The sequence below is a fragment of the Opisthorchis viverrini genome, assembly GCF_000715545.1.
Source record: "Opisthorchis viverrini unplaced genomic scaffold opera_v5_32, whole genome shotgun sequence".
NCBI lineage: Eukaryota > Metazoa > Platyhelminthes > Trematoda > Opisthorchiida > Opisthorchiidae > Opisthorchis > Opisthorchis viverrini.
Genome location: NW_008751687.1, coordinates 1,999,395 through 2,022,112, shown reverse-complemented (window position 1 = coordinate 2,022,112; position 22,718 = coordinate 1,999,395). Strand labels below are relative to the sequence as shown.

The 22,718-nt window shown below is 43.2% G+C and overlaps 3 protein-coding genes across 3 annotated transcripts in view; 1 reads left to right on the top strand and 2 right to left on the bottom strand.

Annotated features, from left to right (window-relative positions):
* The window catches only part of T265_02542 (hypothetical protein), a gene marked incomplete at both ends in the record, with an annotated part of 120,307 nt that extends 105,340 nt beyond the window's left edge, over positions 1-14,967 (bottom strand). The window contains one exon of the mRNA XM_009166805.1: positions 14,849-14,967. Within this exon, the coding sequence (XP_009165069.1) occupies positions 14,849-14,967 (119 nt within the window). The remainder of the gene's footprint in view (positions 1-14,848) is intronic.
* Positions 1-22,718, top strand: part of T265_02540 (hypothetical protein) — a gene marked incomplete at both ends in the record, with an annotated part of 75,164 nt that overhangs the window by 806 nt on the left and 51,640 nt on the right. The gene's annotated exons all lie outside the window — the stretch shown is intronic.
* Positions 21,124-22,718, bottom strand: part of T265_02541 (hypothetical protein) — a gene marked incomplete at both ends in the record, with an annotated part of 44,762 nt that continues 43,167 nt past the window's right edge. The window contains one exon of the mRNA XM_009166804.1: positions 21,124-21,204. Within this exon, the coding sequence (XP_009165068.1) occupies positions 21,124-21,204 (81 nt within the window). The remainder of the gene's footprint in view (positions 21,205-22,718) is intronic.

Below are 22,718 nucleotides of genomic sequence, written 5' to 3'. Positions count from 1 at the left end.
GTTTTGCATGTTTTGAGTACATACCTATAGCTTATTGGGGCGTTATGTCCTCCATGTCTTGTCCTCCTTCACCTAACACCATCCGGTATTGAATATGCGAGCACTGCATATGCTCCATTCTAGCCACACATTCAGTATCATGCATTGTCGGATGACTACAACAACAGATGAACGAGAGCTAGGCCGATCTATTTCTCTGAATTTTCTTCCCCTGTTAACTTGGACAGCTTAAGAAAACAGTGACAGTTCCTTTTTGTCAAGTGGAATGAGCACTAAGCGCGAGTTGTCGTTGTTTGGACACCGTCATAATCTCAGGTGATTGTTCTTCGCTTGCGCTAACCTCTTTCTAATCTCTGTAAAAATATTTCTGTGACATCAAGGATTCGAGCCTCTACCTTTATATAGTTTGCTGCTTAAAATACGCACGGTACTTCTGCTGCCGATACATGGTCCCACTTGCTAGTGTTTTTTTATGTAATCAGTTAACCGTTCCTTCCATATGTTCCACTTCTTTCTTTCGAAATCTTATTTGAAAATAAAATGGGTGTTATTTAAGTTGAGATGGCTACATATCCATTCGGCTTTGGAGGTGTAGCTCTCCATAACGTTGAGCTTTAATGGATATTGCTTCTGGGTTTTGTACACCGAAGTGTGAATTTTTACATGGTGGCTAGATCATACTTGTCCAGTGTTCAGCGCCTGTTTTCACGCCATTTGGGAACGCGCCTCAGTGCCATTCTTGAGGGGGCGTATGAATGTTTCCCACTCAGTCTTCATATCCAGAATTTTTCCGGGTGCCGGCTTTCCTGGCTTTGAGGCGATATACAAAAGAAGCCATCTTTATGTCCAGTCAGCAACTAGGAGTACTGGACTTCAGGTGAGAGTAGTGATCTGTGGGCTCTGTCCAGTCATCCCCCGAAGAGAACGCATGGGAATATGTTATTAGCCACACTTGCTGTGGATGTTCTCTCCTCAGAGGTGTGCACATTGGATCGTATGAGTATGCAAAACCCGGTTGTGACCCCTTTTGGAGAGTTGTGGTGGTTTCCCTAAGATAAAAAATCGTCCAGTTGTAACACTCAGTGCCTATCTTTCATGCCACCCGAAAAAACACCGTAGCTAGGCACCGAAAGAGTGTTACAATAGAACGATTTCGATTTCGCTCTAACCACAGCCATCTCACTTCCTGAACCAACTCTCCCCCAAGGGAAGGTCAGGCTGTCTATGCCGTGGTACCACTATTACCCCAATGCACTGCACTCCCGTCCGAAGGGAACGAACCCTTTGTCTCGGGAAAATCGTGCCCTTCTTGTAAGGACATTTGCTCCGCACAGCTCAAATAGAAGTGGATGAAGAAGACAAATCAGGTTTCACTTACTTCATTCGGGATAAAAGACTGTATTAATTGCTGTAGATTGTTTCAGCTGCCGGTCCGTGGTCGATACTCGTGTTGTTTAGGGTTTATCACGAGAGGGATGTTTGGCGACTGAATAAATTCGAAACGCCAAATTTAAGTGACATGATCTACAACGTGGTCGAATGTTACTTCTGCCAGGGACACGCAGTTTTTATCTTCCTAGTCTTTTTAGTTCCAGAAAGTCCCTAGTTCGGTTGCTGAAGTACAGCCTGCCTACTTCTGATTATGACGTGTGCCTACTGCTTCCGAGACGTCCTGTTGTAGACCCGGCTGTTTGTCTTTTGTTTCTTTTTTTACAAGCACCACAAGCTTGTAACAATAGGTACTGACCCATCCTGGTTTGTATGAACCAGGGAGGTCGCCCAGCGGGCGTCGAAATTGAGGATAAAAGTGTCCTAGTTTGTGTTGCATGGGGGTCACCGAGCAAGCGAGGAAGATGAACCGTCACGTTGCTAACTGGAACAGAAGTGTAATACTATCGTGCACTGCTTTCGGAAATACTGGCACGACGTCAAATCCTTACGACATGGTAAAATTTACCCATGCTCACTGGAATCACTTGAAGTGCTACCGTGTATGCATTTAGCGGTGATCATCGAATTGCAGGACATCCAAGAGGTAAACCACAATGACGAATTGCATTCGTCCACTGGTTCTGAGTAGAGAGGCATCTTGCTCGGATTTCCAAAAGCTCATCGCAGAAGATTCAGCTTAGAAACATCAGAGTACTGTCTAAAAATGTGTCATGTACACCATGTTTCACGCCAGAAGCTTAGCTGCTTCCTTTTTACCCCTTAAGTCGCATTTCAGCATTCCTTAGAGGCAATTGCGTGGCAAACCTCATACTTGTGTTCGGGCTGTCGGTCGTCAAGGTGATAGCACTGTCGTATTTAATCGATTGAGTAATGCACATTTGTCTACCACACCTAGACCATATATCGATTGTTTTGTCGGCCTGAATGATTTCTAACTTCATCTATTGATTGCCTATGCGTAACAGATTTCAACCTCAATATCCTGAACATTATTCCTCAGTCTTTCGCACATACATGTGGTTTGTATAGATCATGAGTATGCTTCTGGGGAAACCTACATGCTAGTGAGTCGGCAGTTTTTCGATGATTTACATTCTTTTCTGTCACCTTAGAGATATTTTCCCGTGACATTGAATGCCAGCTTGACCGTCAATCACTTAAGTTGCTTTCTAGAGTGGTGACGGAGATTAGCGCTTGGTAGTATGGCTTCCGATCAAGCACGTTTTTAGGCATTCATTGGACATATGACTCCGATGTGGGTCATGTCGTTGCCATGTGGTCAGTTTCTGATCTGTTTTGTTTGTAGTTTTTTTCAGATCGTACTCATTTACGACCGAGAATAGTAGACTTCGCTAGTGCTCAGGATTAAAGGGAGCATTAGAATTGATGTGTATTCCAAATTCAGGAGTTCACTAAGATGATTCTGAGGTGTCTAGCTGCGTTAGTACCATTTGCGGTTCCTTTAACTTATGAGCGCCTCTACGTTCCAGTCACCGAGAATTTGGTAATCATTTGCGCATTAGTCCGGTTGGCGGGAATCAGTGAGCGAACATTCTCGTTTGAAGCTGTAACTCGTTTACCCCTGAAACAGGCTTTTAGCACTCAACAATTCCCTATAAAAGAATGAAAACCTGAGAATTGATATTCTCACTACGGACAAAAGACCTCCCTCTGCTCCAGATGACTGACGCTGTTTGTCAGCCCTGTGTTTATGGGTTAGCTTTTAGACGAGAACTGTCAATTGTGTTGACAGTCGCAAATCTGGTGTGAGATCCTTGGAAGCTTTAAATTTTCCCTTTTCATTAGTTGTCATTGATGTGTCGTTGGTTCCTGTTGACACTAAACCACCGATCATGTCATGACATAGCTTTTGGGATCGGCCGGTTCTGTCAACGTAAAGACCCGTTTTTATGACATTAACACAATCGCCACAGCAGCCGAAATGTATTGGACAGAGTTGCAGACAGTTTGTGCCATTACGACTGACGATGCGTGCGTGTAAATTGGCACCTGTTTCTTGCTCCTTGAGTTGGCCGTTTTTCTGATATGTTCAGAGCCGTAGACTGTACTACACTTGTACTACAATTTTACACTTGTACTAATCGCCCCAGAGTCATGACCTGGTCCTATGAATGGAATGGAATGATTTTTCAAGCGTTCGTTTGCTTCAGCCTTCAGTGAAGGTTGTCCGCCAACTGTATAATTCCATAGCTTTGACGTCTATTCTAGTTACATCTGGAAAGTCGACTGTCAAATACACCCTGCGTCTTATGGTCGTATCTAGATAAGTCACTAATCGGTAGGTACTGAATAACCTATGCAAAGAGGGTCTTCTCTGTGTAGACTTTTGTTTTCGCAAGTAGAGGCCATGGTTCAGAAATTGATAACACTTTTAGTGGAGCCTTTGAGTCTTTACAAGGTAGCAAGATCGTCCGAAAAGAGACTTCTTTTGGTTGGTCGTTTCAGAAAGTCTTCTAAATGGTACGCAACTAGATTTCGTCGCAGAAATGACTTACCAGAGGACCTCAAAGCCGTGCAGGGCCAGAGGTTCTCAAGCATATCATACACTACGACGTACCACCAGTAATTCTTCATATTTTGTTTTTGGATTCACCAGCACATGGTTTAACATTCATTTTGCAAGTCTTAGGATTATCGATTCCGGATCGGGAGATGCATAATCGGTGTAAATTCAGCTGACTTTGAGGAATATGAACTGCACTCGTCCGAATTTCTGACGAGTTGAATGGATGGGGTCGAACATTCGGTGTTGATCACATACTCGAAAGTACATCATAGAAGAACACCATCATTTTCCCATATCTGTTCGCACGCTGTCACTATGGGCAACCTAGATGTCTGCAAACGCCACTATGCGCAAAAAATCGCCATTGCAGTTAATTTCTATGTAGTTTCGGCATTGCAAACCATGCTGTGCAATTAGGTCAAACCAGTAGACTGGATTGCTCCTTTTGAACTGACTGGTTCTTGCACAAATTCTATGTACCAGTCTCCTATACTATTTTTTTGGATGTACTTGAACGGATTCCAGTCAAAATAGTTACTTTGACTAGTCAAAATAGAGACAGAAATGCACGTGCGGTACAAATGCCAATGTTCGCCATCCGTTGTCACAACAAATTCCTGCTTTCGTTTGTATTGGTGGTTTGGTTTTTACTATGATTACTGATGTTAAAGTATCAAGAAGATTCACTGTAAAGTGGCTACCTACAATAGCCTGTCACGCGTTGCAACATTAACAAAACTAATGGAGCAACTGGCCATTTTGAGCCCCCATGTTGATGACAAAATCTGCTGGACACAGCACGCTGGAATCACGAGATAAATAATGCCTAGATGTTTGCACTTCAGATTGGGTTTCTTTGACGTAGAAGGGCGACGCAAGGGTCACTGGTCGTGATTTCAGTTGAAATAACATCAGATCAACTTCAGTCTATTTCGCCTTTACAACCGTGTTGGAAAAGTGGTCTTATAATGGAGAAACCTAACCCTTGTGGCCACTGTTTACAGCCACATTGTCTTACTAGAGGTGGAGCCATTACTGAGGGGGGTGTTTGACGGAGAGAGTGCTATTAGTTTTGTAACCGCTTACTCTCTTGCTACCGTTCTATTCTAATGGCTTGCGTAACAACAGGTCTTCGATGGGGAGCACTCGGTCCAGTCACATACTCCTACGTCGATTTCTGTCCAATTGAGAAAGTATTGATTTGCAAGGTACATCTGCCTTATGTCGTCATGTATCCGTGGACTGCTAAGATTAATAAGCTACTATAGATTAGTTTGAAACGATCTGTTCTTTATGACCCATGGAAGACGTGTTTTGTCCGTATTTTGATTTTAAGCGTCTAAGGAGTGTAGGTAAGCTAAGTTGGAAGTGGAACTTTTCTTGGTATCGTACTCTGTCTTGTTAACTGAGATAAAAGGAACGCTGAGGCTTACTGAGTTGTCTGTGAGACTCCCTGAATCTAGAATCGATTAGGGACATGAGGCTACGGCAAAACTCCTGTTTTTTTCAGTTCTGTTGACATGCCCATCGGTGGAGGGGTTGTTTTAGCGAGCACTAGTAACCTTTCCGTAATCGTGGAAAATATAGACTGCTCCCATAGTGACTACACTTCTAGCGTCTACTACCTATTCACACCGAGACACTCACTTATAGTAGGAATAGAAAGATAAAGTGTCATGTGGGTGTCGGTATTTATTGAGGGTCTGACTGAAAACAGTTTGTGCATGCGCATTATCAGCAGCTGTTGCATCAAATCACTGATGTGTCGACTTCCCTGCTGTCTTCTGTGTTTTGTCAACCGGCCTTTCTAAATACCTGCTTAAACTGTCCACTGGACTGACCTGCTGGTGGACCTTTGCTTTGTTCCGAAGTAAGGACTTATCGATGTACATTCTCCTCACGGATGATTGGAGTTAGAAGTTATTAGGGTGCACCGGAAGTTGGCGTGCACGCTTCGTCATTGCAGTTGAATCAAAACACGCTTTCCAGGCCACTGGACCTTCCGGCCGTTCGGTACTGTCGACAGTACTGTAGTTTTTCCGTTGGATTGGTTTTGTGTGCGCCTGTACCCAGCAAACATGCCAGTTCATGCTTGTATTTTGCACTCGTCGATGCGGAATGCAGTTACGGTGAGCTGGCTATCAACACCCGTCGCTAAGTCATCCACGGACACAGTGCCATTCTTGTGTGATTACTGAGAACAAAGGTCTTTGAAGCACAATTGTTCTGGTTAGTTTTGTGTTGCAGTAAAAAGCGCATGGATGTTCATCGATCGCTGTAGTTGGTTCAGATAGAAGGATTGGCATATTTGCAGGAGAACAGCGACAGTTTTGTAGATGTAAATTAATGGAGTGAACATGTCACTTGCCATGGTGTTCATCGTCTTTTTCAGTTCTGGTTATTTTGTGTGTTGCAGTAAAAAGCGCATGGATGTTCATCGATCGCTGTAGTTGGTTCAGATAGAAGGATTGGCATATTTGCAGGAGAACAGCGACAGTTTTGTAGATGTAAATTAATGGAGTGAACATGTCACTTGCCATGGTGTTCATCGTCTTTTTCAGACAGCATTAGCTGATTTCGATAGGCAAGCTCACTAGGTAAGCAACGTACAACTTGTCCTTGTTGCGAAGAACAGGGTGACCTTAAAAATAACAGTTACCTAGTTTGGGCTTGCTACATTAGCTGAGCCAACAGCGCGTCTGGCCGAGTCACGAAGCACCGAAACGCTTACCCTGACAACATAAATATCCCATTTAGCTCTGCACACCAAACTGCCACACATCCTTTCTGTGTATTCGGGTCCAGATAACTTATTGATGGCGTGTCTGATTCCCTGCGTACCTCTCGTTACCTAGGAAAGAACTGTCGAAAATCACAGGATCCCGTTCTTCTTTAGATCAGTTTCTATTGGTGCCGACTAAACTGACTCTCTGTTGCACGCAACTTTCACGATAATACGGGAACGTACGAGTCTGATCATGAATGCAACATCTTTATGGGCTTACGTAGATCGCAGCACTGGTAAAACTATAGGCCTAGAAATTGATCGTTTGTATACGCCCTTTTCAGAACTGCTACTATTCCCAATCCAGGTTTGACTGACTGGTTTCTGCGCGATACATGCGGAACTAATTTAAGTTTCGAATCAGTACATGTTTGTTCTGATGGTCTGGTGCTCAAAGATCACCATCATTGTCATCAGCAGCAATACACCATTAGTGACTTCCGGCTATTAATTGCCATAAAACCAGGAAGAACGAATGCTTTAGTAGCGTTGGAAGAAGGAAAGGCTAGGGAATGCGTGAAGAAGTCTCGCGTATTGAAGGAAGGCGTTTGGAACAGTAGCGAGATATATACATCTGAGCACTATATCGCAGTAAGATGTCATCAGCAAGATTGACTCAGCGTCCTTTGTGAACTTCACCCAACAAGAGTCCAGCGTACTGCAACAGACAAACCTCATGAGGTCATTATGCTAGAAAGTGACAGCGCGATCTCCACTAGGGGGATTCCAACCACCTCCAAGCAAAATCACGTAAACTACAGATAAGAAAGCGTAGAAATCACACAGCACCTAGTTTGTTTGTAGCCATGTCACGGTCTGACCCCCCTTGAGTCATCTTCAAATATGGGTTCCAGATGGAAAACATTGCTGTTTTTGGTAGACGGTCATTGTGCGTGTGTAGTGCACGTTACAAACATCTTGGTCTTATCATTTTAAGGCATATTGGTGACTCTAGTCGTCCGGTACTGCCTTACGCACCACCGTTGGTGCAGCCAGGTAGGTTATGCTATGCTTTGAAGACATTGAAGCTAAACATTTCGTAGGCTTTTGATTTTTTCAAGTCATAGGGGCGAAATTTCACTCTAACATTTGTCTTTTATACACTGCCCTTCGGGTTCAAGGCAATTTTGTTGACGCCACAAATGGCCCAATTTCGAAAATGCTGGTCGAGTTCTCTCACTGTGTGAATCGGGTTCATCTGTCACACGCTGTATACAAGATAGGCAAACCGACCAAAAAACACCAATCTCTCTAACTTGAACCTTCAAAGTCACAGCAGGGGATTGAAAATCCTGAAACAGGACTCTGCATTCTGAAGGTGCAAAACGTATGTCGAAACACAGGGACATTTTTGAGAGTGGATGATGTGGATTGGTGATGGTCGCCCGGATAGTCCAAGTCCGCGCTGAGTCTCATCCAGATGCAGTCTAGACTCTTAGAATTCCGGTCTCTTCGACTATGCGTCCTATGGTTGTATCATTTGAGCAAAAGGGTGGTAGGGGACAACCTCACTGAGCCCCTAGGTGGTTGTGGAAAATTTTTGAACTGTTCATTGTAAACAAGACTAGAAATATTACAACAAAAGAATGGGGATAAGAAGTCTGAACAATGCTTCTCGGCTTCTATCTATAAAACTAAGGACTTCTTTAAATTTGAGCAAGAAGACTATCGTTGGTAGGCGGCAAAACGTGGTGGTACACTTGCAGTGCTTATCGTTGGAAGTGGAATCGCTAAAAGACGTACCCAACAGGGTTTCAGGACGACAACGAAAAACTGCAGTGGAAGGAATTTTGTGATGTGAATCCTGTTTCTATAGTGAATACTCTGCATTGGTTCTAGTGAAATGTTTTACACAGTGTTGTTGTTTCGGATGGGAACCGAGTTAGTGTGTGTGTACTAAGATTCGCTGACCTCCGTGGTCACCATAAAAATCACTCTGATGTTTCAAGTGGATGCTCTGCTCTCGACAACCTGGTATGAGGCTTTCGTATCTTATAGTTTATCGACCGCGTACTTCTCCTCATCTTGATCCACAAATAGATTACAACGGCTTTAATTTTTCTATACTAACCAAGATTCGCTAGGATTATTTTAATTAAGATCGACTTCTTGAACTCAACATTTCTGGTCTATTCCAGTGGCTGAGTATTCCACAACCATGCGATGATAGCAACAAATGAACTTATTTAAGGCGAATGTGATTGCCATTTTTGTTCGATTCTCCTTTCGACTTTTTGTAACTCTAAACCATTTGGTGCAAGCCGTTGATCAGTAGTCTCAAACGACTTTGAGCACGAACTATCATCTTGATGGTCAGATTTCGTGACAGTCGAACTATGGCTAGTCCATGTGTATGTGCAGACCTCGAAATTAGACAAGCATGGACCCGAATTCAGTCCGAATACCGTTGTCTGTCAATTTGGTTGCCTTTAGCAACCACATATCTCGGGCAACAGGTGTGCCATGTGAGTCACGCACATGGTCAATCATAAAAGAGATATTGACCGCATCGGAACGTCTTATTGGTGAGGACACAGTGATATCTCTTTTCTTGCAAACTGTGCGATCTCTTGGTTTACCTAAGTTTTCACTGTATGATATTTTATCGTTTTCAATCCGCGACCATGAAATCCAAATTTCTTTTTGTCTGGAGTTGGCTGTGGGTCAAGTTAGTTATTTGAATGTCCTCACTCTGAAGAATAGAACCCGCCGTCAAATACAGTCACTACTTGACGCCTAAGTTTAAAAACAATGCAAAGACAAATGCAGAGTTAGTTAAGTCTTTCAATTTCTTTGTCTTTTATTAAATTGACTTGAGTTTCCTTGGTCAACGCAAGCTGGCAGCTTTAAAAATGTCGCATTAGAGGTAGATTGATTGAGGAAGGGGGACACCGCGAACAGATAGACGAAGCTTCTCCATTGCCTCTTGAACCTACAGCTGCCTGTAAATATTGTTTTTGGTAATCAGTTGGGCCACGTTGAGTTACGCGCAAAACCTCAAGAGTCAAATCGTTCGAATGGAGGTTTATTAACGAATGCGTTACCATGAATACGACAAGATAATGGTAAAATTGTACGTACCTCAAGTCGCAGGCCTCCATACACCGGTTTAGGAACTGCCGACTTCTAACGGGATCCCAAAGTTCACGCCGACTCGAGGCAAGGATAGTGAAGTCCAAGTGTAGATTTAAATAATACGTGCGATGACAGGGTCAAAGAACGGTTTACATTCAAGTCGAAAGACAAGAAAGGCGGTATAGTAGCAAACTGAAACAACAGACTGGGGAATCACGTTGTACACAATAGGAATAGAAGAAAAGCATCAAAGTCAGTATATCGATACGATTTCCCTATGACTACACTTTTTAGCCAGTTTGTCAGACCCTTCACCCTGCTTTACACCCTCATTATGAGAAGTATCATTGGTGAGCTAAAATTTTTCTTGCTCAAAGGTTAGATGTGGAAAGAAACAGGAGTATAACGAGGTCATCTAAAACCATACTTTCGTACTTCTCCAATTTTAAAATGGCAATGTCTGTTCGATTAGTCTATTCTGACTATTCTACGGTGTTGCGCTATGCAAAAGTGACAGATTTTGTACAGGTCGGGCAAATTAATAATTGATTCCCTCGGGTTCCACATCAGGGCGTTTTCTTCCTAGAACCATCCTCTCGGGCGTTCATTTCATTGTGTTTTTCCCATGTTCCCATTTTCCCTATTTTGGCCGAGGCACCATACCTATCAGTGGCCTACTATGTGGGAGCACACACGCTTTTTGTCACCCCGCCTTGTCTTGATATGACCTACGCCCTCGACCTTTTCAGTAAGAGTAGACCAGTTATTATCAGTCACCGACAGGTTTAGAAATTCGTGTAAGCGTATGTGGGAGCACGCTTTTTGTCACCCCGCCTTGTCTTGATATGACCTACGACCTCGACCTTTTCAGTAAGAGTAGACCAGTTATTATCAATCAGTCACAGGTTTAGAAATTCGTGTAAACCCGAATTCAGTCCGAATACCGTTGTCTGTCAATTTGGTTGCCTTTAGCAACCACATATCTCGGGCAACAGGTGTGCCATGTGAGTCACGCACATGGTCAATCATAAAAGAGATATTGACCGCATCGGAACGTCTTATTGGTGAGGACACAGTGATATCTCTTTTCTTGCAAACTGTGCGATCTCTTGGTTTACCTAAGTTTTCACTGTATGATATTTTATCGTTTTCAATCCGCGACCATGAAATCCAAATTTCTTTTTGTCTGGAGTTGGCTGTGGGTCAAGTTAGTTATTTGAATGTCCTCACTCTGAAGAATAGAACCCGCCGTCAAATACAGTCACTACTTGACGCCTAAGTTTAAAAACAATGCAAAGACAAATGCAGAGTTAGTTAAATCTTTCAGTTTCTTTGTCTTTTATTAAATTGACTTGAGTTTCCTTGGTCAACGCAAGCTGGCAGCTTTAAAAATGTCGCATTAGAGGTAGATTGATTGAGGAAGGGGGACACCGCGAACAGATAGACGAAGCTTCTCCATTGCCTCTTGAACCTACAGCTGCCTGTAAATATTGTTTTCGGTAATCAGTTGGGCCACGTTGAGTTACGCGCAAAACCTCAAGAGTCAAATCGTTCGAATGGAGGTTTATTAACGAATGCGTTACCATGAATACGACAAGATAATGGTAAAATTGTACGTACCTCAAGTCGCAGGCCTCCATACACCGGTTTAGGAACTGCCGACTTCTAACGGGATCCCAAAGTTCACGCCGACTCGAGGCAAGGATAGTGAAGTCCAAGTGTAGATTTAAATAATACGTGCGATGACAGGGTCAAAGAACGGTTTACATTCAAGTCGAAAGACAAGAAAGGCGGTATAGTAGCAAACTGAAACAACAGACTGGGGAATCACGTTGTACACAATAGGAATAGAAGAAAAGCATCAAAGTCAGTATATCGATACGATTTCCCTATGACTACACTTTTTAGCCAGTTTGTCAGACCCTTCACCCTGCTTTACACCCTCATTATGAGAAGTATCATTGGTGAGCTAAAATTTTTCTTGCTCAAAGGTTAGATGTGGAAAGAAACAGGAGTATAACGAGGTCATCTAAAACCATACTTTCGTACTTCTCCAATTTTAAAATGGCAATGTCTGTTCGATTAGTCTATTCTGACTATTCTACGGTGTTGCGCTATGCAAAAGTGACAGATTTTGTACAGGTCGGGCAAATTAATAATTGATTCCCTCGGGTTCCACATCAGGGCGTTTTCTTCCTAGAACCATCCTCTCGGGCGTTCATTTCATTGTGTTTTTCCCATTTTCCCATTTTCCCTATTTTGGCCGAGGCACCATACCTATCAGTGGCCTACTATGTGGGAGCACACACGCTTTTTGTCACCCCGCCTTGTCTTGATATGACCTACGCCCTCGACCTTTTCAGTAAGAGTAGACCAGTTATTATCAGTCACCGACAGGTTTAGAAATTAATTTAGGCAACGATTATCCGTTGTATGTTCCAGTGCTTTAGGTGAGTAAAGCTCAATCCGTTTTGCTTTACCCAGCGAGAGAATTGAGGTCAGGGCTAAACATGAAGCCCCCCCCCCCAAGTTGTTTTTCTTTCCTGAGTGCTACTCCGCGGTACTGAAGTGCTTCCAGCTCGATCAATGGAGGATTCCTCGAGTTCGGAGAACTGATATTACGAAAAAATCAACTCGCAAAATTGGTTCTCTTCCAAATGAAGATGTAAAGCGACTGGAAATCGATGAAGCTGTTTCTCCAACGTCCTTCATGTATGTGGGTTTCTTATAGAACAAATGTGTTGTATTTAGTAAACAATAGCAATGCATTGAGTCATCGTATATACTTCGATGAGCGGTTGTCATCCGACCATGATTTTCCCGTAGAGAGGATCTCTTACACACATATGCGACAACGCACAACAGCTCCCAATACGGATCGTTTTGATCAAATATCGTTAAAACACGATCACCATCGTCAACAACTGAACGACGGACACCGACCAAAGAGGATGTCCGTATTTGAGTTAATTTGTCAGGGCCACTTCAACCCACTGCCGACCGACAGTGAGTTTTATCCAGGACCGGTCTGCACCGTCGATAGCACTTCCCGTTCCTCTATGAAAGCCGTCAGGGTCACCAGAATTTTCGCTTTTATATCATGCTTGTACCATTACTGAGTGAACAACTACAGCTTCAGACTTGTTCCGCTCACTCTCGTTAGCTGGGTAATTGACATTGAGCACCAGTCAACAGATAAAATTGAACCAGCAGTAACTCTCTTGGCGCAATATGTGTATTGCAGCGATACGATCAACGAGGATACCTCTTAACTGTCGAATATTGTGCACATAATGGTTCAGTCTAAAAAAACCGACCGTAAGGGATCAGATGGATGCACCTGACCGGGACTCTATTATGACAGCAGCAATCAATGTCATATAATACATAGGGACGTTCTCATTCAGTATATTTTTGGCAAATTATGTCTGAGTGCAACAGTTTGAACATGCTGTAGCAAGTTCCCAAATGACAGGATGATGAAAAAACAAGACATGCTTTGGACATTTAACTGGTCATGAATACCAAATTCTCTTAGGATGCTGACTCTTCACTTTCATTGGTGTACTCCGTAGGCATTATTGACTGTACAACGTACGCGCGCCCAATTGTTCGAACCCCATTGTCCACCTTTACATTTCGTTGTATTTTTTCGGACACTCATTATGTTGTTCACGGGAATTTAGACTTTCCTTTGGAACTGATCCCGGATTTCGGCAGACTAACCAGCAGCTTGATGTGCCGGTGAGAACTTCCGGATAAGCAACACAAAACCGGGCAAACAATCGTTGTACGTTGCATGTACGGTCGCTGCTCTCCGTCGCGTTGTGTTCAGCGGTATTACGGGGTCTGCAGAGCCGTAAAGCTGATGGAACCTTAAAGATCACCCATAATAAACTGTACCAACATACTCGAGAAAAACAAGATTGAGATCACCCATGGAAGGGTCTTGACAATATGAAATCACTCGATGCCCAACCTTGTCCGCAAAATTCCTCGGTCAAGAATACCAAATCCTGTGGTGATTTCCCATGGTTTTTCATGGGCTAGTCCGGAATTCCACATTCTGGCACAGTAACCACGGTGACTTTTCGTATTTTACCCCATCATTACATCGGGTTGAAAATTGGTCACCATTCATCGTGCGGGTCGGTTTATCATCCCTACCCCGATAATCTCAGTGTTGTCACACGGCTTCAGAGAGCACGTATCGAGACCACTAAAATTCCGACGAATTTCAAAAACGTGTATCTTTACGTACAGAGCACGTGGTCAGAACACATGGCGGCATTATCTACCAAAAGTACACTTATGCTGCGTCACCTCAGGATGATTAGCCGAATATTTAATTTGGAAAATCTCACGACTGAATTATTTACCTATTGCCGACTCCATGGCTTCCGTTGTTTCACGAACTGTTATATATTAAAGCTACTTTGGTTAGAAGTATGCCTTAGCATAGATTTTACCACACTCAATAATGAAACATGCTGCTGTTTCTTTTTACAAAAGACGGCACATATGAATAGGAATTCAGAACTCTCATAGTAAGATCCGACAGTGTCCCTAAACAGGTTGAAGTTGGGTTCCACTTCACCAGTTGTACATGAGAGATCTTAGGTCAGGTTTTTTTAGCGACAAGCTTTCGGAATAATGTAGAAATGCTGTGGTTGTGATTATCTCTCATTAAGGAAAATTGTTGTGACATCATTACAAAGTACAAATGGTCTCTCGTTTTGAACCTTCGTCCTTTGTCCTACTTTGACCAGCTATCCGGATCATCATCATCACCGACAGCATGACATCATTGTTCAACACCGATGCTTCGCTGCCGCACAACTATCCGTATATTACTGAATAATCAATCTAAAAATAAAAACTACTGTCCATCATCCTTCTAACAGTTCCCTAGCTGCCCCGGAAGGCAGTATTTATACCTTGCAAATTTGTTATTATAGGAAAGGTTCTGAAACATTTTGCGATGATACTGTTCTTTAAGGCCTACTTACTCAGCTAATGCTATTGTGTGTGGAGATGCCACCACCCAACCTGTAGGGGCCTCATGTGGTTCGTCACTCAGGAAGTTCAGGTTGGTGTCAGGTTGTGTGCCAGCACAATATTCGCTCATGATTGTACCGCAACGAATACGTGCTTCTCGTGCTTCCCGTCTTTCCGTAACTTCTTCAAACCCATCCTCGATAGAAGGAAAGAATCATCAGTGAAAACGCTGATTAGCTATCGAATACAACAACCAGGGGCCGCTCCTTCTAATGTCTTTCCAGAACAGTCAGTCGTGGCATTTGCACTTTCCTCTTATTCCTGGTGCTCGGCCTTCTCAAAATCAAGGTTGATCAGTCCATAGATTACTTTGCTGCTTTCACTTGCTTGACCTAGAGAATAGTACTGTATTAAGTTGTCATTGATTTCAGATCAGACAACCCGTCAATGTGGGACAAATTGACGTCTCACACCCGTGATCTTGCGCGTCGGATAGCTCTGGTCAAACGATGAAAGTGTAGCTTGAGATCCCGGAAGATTTTATGTTTTCTGGCACACCGATCTTCTGTCCAAACTACCATTATGAGTTGAGTTACGACCGAGAATGGACTGAAAGCTCCTTGAGCGTTTGATTACTCCGTGTTTGTCTTGATGCGGCGGTTTCCGCAAACTTTGTCACCAACGCATCAGTCCCTCCAGACTTCGTCCTTTACTCAGATATGTTTTCATCACCTGAACTATCGTTTCTCTGTATATCCCTCCAAGATTCACACTTTTTCTATCCACCACTCCGAATTTTCTTCCTCTTCTGAACCTGTGCCTATCTTCGGATTCTAAATGGCCGTGTACAGACGACCAGCACAGTGAAGAGAAATCTTTCTGAGATTTGTTATTTGGGCTTTAGAAATTCTGAGCCATTCCACCCCCTCTGGAACTTCCCCTCGTACTTTGCAGTTTTATTCGGATGAACTAGTTTGTATCGACCCGCAATGTATTTGTGTTAATCTTCTTCCATTCTTCCAGGGTTCGATTTCGTTGCCAGCCTTTTCTTATCCAATTGCGTTAAACTAATCGCTACGTGTTGCTTTATTTTTCGGCCCTCGTAAGTATCTTACTGACCCCAACTTCTCGTTCTTTGTAGATCTCAGCGTAGTCGTACTTTAGGGTACTTGTATCACGTCTGAAGTTGTCCGTTCACTTACCCATGATCTTAGCACCGTCCCTTACGGACAGTCTCCACACTCTCTCGCACTATCACTTTATTTCCCCGTTACTTCCATGACAAACGTTCCTCAGTGCATGCGCCCACAGACTTCTCATTATTCCGCTGGTCCATGTTTTCCTCCAAGTTAATCTGCTCTGCGGTCGGACTGGTCTATTCGCCTTTTCCTTCTTCTCCAGGACAAGCTCGCTCTGAAACTCCCTGCGCTCCTCATATTTTCAGCTTCTCGCAACCTTTAACTGTTCGTGACCAGAATCAACACTTCCCCGCGGAATTCTCGACTGTCACATTTTGTTTACTTGATTTTTGTGCACCTATGCTCACGGTTTATGGAATTCCTCTGTAGACCTTTCACTGCATGATGGAGAAACTTTTTGCTGCGTAAAAGTTTTTTTTGTTTTCCCAATATTGTTCCTTTCCACAAAACAAAAACTCCCTACTTTACAAAAATTGGCCATTGCTTAGTCATACGGTAGGACGACATGTATCCTACCCTAGTGAGTCAAACCTCCTCGCCGTTTTCTCCTAGTCATGTTTTGAACAGCTGTTGTGGACCATTTTGGGTTGTTTATTTATCTGCCATCTATTCTTTCAGCTAGAACCCGTACATGTACATGGTATGCTTACGAAGTGGGATATCCTGTGCTGCCAAATTACTGACAGTTTGATTTGGGAGAAAATCTCACAAGAAAGGATCCAACTCAAACACGATTTCGAAGGATTGTAGTACACATTTTCACGTAATAAGCTCCCAAAATTACAAGGAAATTGGTTGAGGATGATGAAATCTGATGTATATTGCTGACCGGAAGGGTGCGAACAACTCACTCACTGTTCACAGATAAGCTGCCTATCTGTCGTGAAAGGCAGTTCAGGTTCGACGCCGTTCAGAGGCACTATTCGGCATCCTCGTTAAACGGCCTAACTGCCTTTGAATGCTCCGACTGGTCTAATCGGCTTACCTTCCATCGGCACAGTCTCATCCATCCGTCATGTTTTTTTTCTGCCGCCGGCATATCTTTATACACGGTGTAGAGGACCACTCAATTTTGGTCGACCGCCAGAAGCGGACGATAAACCACCACCCCCCACCACTGACAGCTCTGCTCCAGTCATGACCGCCAACACAAATTAACCTGGATTCACACACAAACAGTGGTCGCAAGTGTTTTTGATGATCTGTCATGTGAATGGTGGGTGACTCATGTCTGGTGATCAAGCAAGACAATCCTCAGACCAATTGAGACAAGCAAGTTCAGATCTCTCGGTTTCCTGCGTATAAGATTTTTTTTTAAACTGACTCACCGATTGGTTTTCGCAAGCATTAATCCGACTGAACCGAACTGCTCAGGAGTGTTTTCAGTGAGGCATTACTTAGGCACGATTCACCGCTGTCAGTTTGATAGCCTATCGGACGAGAAGCAGTCGCAGAATGGGTAGGTCGATGGCAACCCATTTGGTCTGCAATTCATTTATTGTACCCAGGATTCTCAGATCAAGCACGTGGAACGGTTAGTGTTTGGGTTCTTCATGACCCATACCTCGACATCCAACAGGTTGACTAGGGTTAGTGGACTACACTTAATTTAAGCTTCGTCCTTATTGGGAAGCTTCAAAAATACACACCTCACGAGTCTCTAAGGAGACTGAAACTCACAAATGGGTATCGAACAATCCACCATTCAACCGAGGATGACGAATCAGCAGAATAGACGAGGCACGGCACTGCTCATCCTCCAACCACGCGTTTTTGCGTTTGAATTGTCCTAGAGACCATCAAGACCAACTGATGAGTACAAGGACCACAGGGATGGGACAGTTGTATAGCTCTTTTGTCCTCATTTGACCTTCCTATTCAGAGCGGAATCCATATTTGAAACTCTGAAATTCCACTTACAAAAAGTAGTTCATTTGCGCTGCTTCCCTTCACCAAAAGCACGTACTTTGAGTCAGGATCAGGCCCAACGAGCCCAGCAGATAATTGATGTGTGGAAGGCGGGACTGGAATCAGTGGTCTTCATGAACAGTGGTTCTTGGTTTCTATTTTGGAATGGGTTTTAACTTACGAGTGCTTGAGTTCGGTAAGCTGGAAGAACAGTCCGGATGTAAGCGTATTGGTCTCAACTTAGGTCATCTTTTTACTGAGCCGAACGGATTGAAAGCGTCATATTCCTTTCATAAAAAAACTGCAACTGCTGACTCATTTCAATGTCTTAGCTCCCCTCCAGTAATCAGTTATCTACCTTCAGTTTACTTCAATTCTTTCTCCTTCGTTTCAAAACTTTGTTTCATCTGATTAGGTCAGTTTCGCATGCTTTCCTATCTTGGTCAATCATTTTCAAAGCTTATTTTCGATTTTGTAATGAATCGTACGTTGACTCTTTTCTGAATCAAGATTCTCACTTTATCTGCGCCCACCTCTAGTTCACAGCCTTAACCCGTTCAGTTTTTATCGTCTTCTGCTTAACACACACACACACCACGGAACGCTTTGTCCGCCTGTAACACTTTTTTCCGTTTTTCTTTTGCTCCCCGAATGAAAATGTCAAACAGATGCTATCTCATCATCAAGATTGTGACAGTGCTGTCAGCTGAGTTTTCTCTCCTGGTGGAGTGATTGATTGTCGCAATGCAAAGTTTACGGTCGCTGTCGGTTTCTGTTTATTTTTTGTCGGTTCACACACACGAGCTGATGTAACCTCATCACATAATGCCGGATTTCTTGCGTTGCCAACAGTGATTTCCCACCCAGTGGCATTCGTTTTCTACGAATGGTGATTGCGAGTTTGATGTAGGCTTTCCGTCTTCTCTTCCCCTACCTCAAGACGTGCCCATGCGTGTGTCTATGCCTGTATGACTCGAGCACATGTGTCAAAGCACTGCAATAAACTAGCTACATGTGTACTGGAAAAATGCCACTATAGGTGGTGGACGGGTGAGCGACATCAGGCATCTCAAATTCAAGAACTAGAAATTCGATGATAGTCATGATTTTATTCCACTGGGATTTAAGTATACCCAGGCAATACAAGTTACCGATGCTTCCAATATTTTTTTCAGGTCTTCTGGCCCCTGAAGAGCTATGTAAATGTACCTTACATTCATCACGAATATTACCCATTGTGTGTCAGCTCGACTCATCCTGCAACAGGAATTCTGATGGCACATTTTCACTAGCTTTTACTTGTATTTGATGCGTTAGATGAGTATGTCGATTTCCATATCTCCAGATCCCATTAGGTCCACACGTATAGGTAATCTACACTTTCGATATTGCTTCTGGACACGTTTGCTGAACAAAACTGTCCTTGAAGGTTTTAGGAAGAAATATTCTGTGCTGACGAAATTAACTCGTCTGTAGATCCCGCTGGTGGCAACTGAATCTTCGAACGAATGTGCTGCGCACAAGCTTCCTCATGTTCTAGTTCGGCACTGTATTTCCAATACCATAAACGATAAATTCATTTGATGCACACTATTAGCCCTATTGTCCATATCGGTTAAGATGACGTCTTTCGCCTTTTCGCAAACGCGGTGGAAATGCCGGCATTATTAGCTAATTCGATCACTTGCCGGGCAAAGCCCCCTCGAACATACAATTACATGTCAAGCAGAAAGATAGTGTATATCTGGACCCGTGTTTGTGGAAGGCAGTTTATCCACTCTTTTGAAAGGCCACTTGCCGGGCAAAACCCCCTCGAACACACAATTACATGTCAAGCAGAAAGATTGTGTATATCTGGACCCGTGTTTGTGGAAGGGTTCGAGTGGGGCAGACAATTTGGCAAACCAACATAAGAATAGAAAATAAAATATGTGGTGTGTTTTTGATGTGACCACCTTTCAAGGCGATTTTATGTGATTTTTATTGCCCTGGCTGGAGATGGTGCAAGATATAGTTTTCCGTCAAACTGCTGCTCTAATAGGATTTTCTGACTAAGCGTTCGAATGCGTTTTGGAGTTTCTACACTAGGGTTAGATTGTGTTGCTACACAGTTTATTCCTTTCATGATAGGTTTTCTCAAATAAAGCCATGGTCACACAGCAATACAAAACGTATCTAACGTTGGTATTGTTAAAGCTTCACTTGACGATTGTTGTTCTCGTCTGAAAAGCCAAGACACTGCGCCCACATTCTACTCCTCTTTGTTTCGAAGTATGCAGCTTGCGAGTTCTGGGTGGGAATTAAGTGTACGAGCGTCGCTAGGTGTCATTCTGTCTGTTTCTGAACGATGTCCGGTTATTTTCAGATTTGCTCACTTTTTTGTATAATGTGCGGTCTAGGTCTTACAGTTGACAATTGCAGCAATCTTACGGCTTGGACAGACTGTGACATGCGTATAGCTTCGTAAAGATTCCAATCAGGTGAAGTCATGGTTAAAAAGTATGATTGTTCAATTGGGTGAGTTTTGTCTCACATAATAACTGTAGATAGTGGCTTCCAGAGCATCATTTTCATCGACAGTTTGGAGAAGGCTAGCATGTAGCCCTGCGCGTGGTGTCAAGCGATGTCAGATCAAGGTCCAATACAGCAACTCCTCTTCTACCTAGAAGCCCTCTTTTTAAGGACTCTACCTCCAATATCGACCTATCATCACTAGATGACATTCGGTGGACAGGTCATTTTTCTGTAGGGCGAACTGGGGCTAACTCTAATCAATTGGAAAATGTTTGGGACTAACTCTGTACCCTCTTTTTAAGGATTCTACCTCCAATATCGACCTACCATCACTAGATGACATTCGATGGACAGGTCATTTTTCTGTAGGGTGAACTGGGGCTAACTCTAAGCAATTGGAAAATGTTTGGGACTAACTCTGTTGTACAGCCTGATTTATTCGGTGTGTCGGATGTTTTATAGAAGGAGTGATGTACAGCAATAAAGAAACGGAGGTATAAACGTTAAACGGGATACAGAAAACTGGCTGTGTTCGTTTGAGATGTGGGACTGAGCGCGATGCTTGCTTTTTTCCGCATGGTTTACACTTTCGAGGCTAATCATACTGTATAAAGCGACTAGGTTTCGCAAGATTACCGTCACAGAAAGACGAATGGACTTTTTTTTCACCTTTCAACTATTTTCTTGTCCAAATCGTCCGACGTCCAACGTCTTGAAAATGCAGTAATTTCGCATCCAAATGTAATCTGAAATTGAAAGGTAGCGACGAATCACACGTGTTTCAATGTTTGGCTCTGCTCACTCTCCCCCATTCATGAGCTGACTTACGCGTTCGGTATAATTAGCAGCTAGCATGGAGAACCTTAGTTGCTGCACTTCCTAAACGGTACTTCTAGTCATCCTATGCGGAATAGCTGAGGAATGCAGTGGTACTAGGACTCGGAAGGGTGCTACAAGTGAACGTGATACCTGACTCACCAAAATTCTTAAGAGAATCCGAAGCAAGGCTAAGTTGTTTGTTACGGAGTTATGCAGTTAACTGGTGTTATCTCCCCTGCGAATCTAGCTGTGAGCATGTGGTCGGTCCATTTTGATGAAAACGTGCGGGGATGCCATAGATTGACATCATGTATTTTACAAATGATTTCGGCATTTCGGTTAATTAGTTTGAAAGAACAATCAATTCACTCGCTCAGTCACTCTAGGGTCCAGACTGGTGGGGAAAATCCTACCATGCGTCGTAAACACATTCTCATCAGCTTGTTAGCACAGTGTGTTTTCTAAGTGGAATCAATGGGAGAAACCATGGAAACTTTCGTTTGTATGTTTTGCTTCAGGTATCAAGCTTTTTGTGTTCCTAATTAGGCGTCGCGCGTGGTGGCTAATTGCAACTGCTCGGACTAAAAACCACCGGGTTGGTTGTTGTTTGGTACCTGTCTCCCTGTGTTTTCTACTCTTTTCTATACCGGATAATGGTTACGGGGCGAAATCCTGACAGGGTAAATGATAATATATGTACATGACGCTCTTGTTGACTTGTTCTATGTTCCCTCGGGTTGTTTGCGAGAGGTTAGCAAACATGGCCTGGTTGACTGGTGGGTAACACGGCCGGATGTTGTTTCCACTTCGTTACCCCTCTCTTCTGCTTGTTTCGCTTAGAATCTACTGGAAATCCGGACGAATGATCGGTTGAGTAAACATACTGTTTCAACTCATGGATGTCCTGTCGATTAAACCGTTCGTTCCTTACAAGCATGAATCTTGTGATTTTTCCACTGGTCACTTAGTTCAAGGATTTGGATGCCTGTCCTCTGGCCTAATTTCTGTGAGACAGAACCGATTTCATAGATGATATTGGAAATGGTAATTTATTTGGGGAATTCCGCTCATAGCTATCACCTATCGGGACGATAATTTGGGTTTGGGATGAAAGTCTAGGGATAGATTTTAAATGTTGGTCTGAACGTCGTGGACCATTCAGCTGGGTAGTAAAAAGATTACTGGGTCGATTTTCGATGAGCGTAATTATGTGTGGCTGTGGATTTCCCAACAGGCTTGTTCGCAGTGTTGAATTAAGTACCTCAGTCACTAGGATTTCAGTGCGAATTGTATGTAGTAAAATGACAAAACAGAAAACGCTGTGGCAATATAATCTCTGAGTGGTTGGAGTATGACAACACAAGTGGGACAGCAATTGATCGAGAGAAAATGCGATGAGAACAATTTGATGCACTTCCCACGCTAATTATGGGTTCTTTTC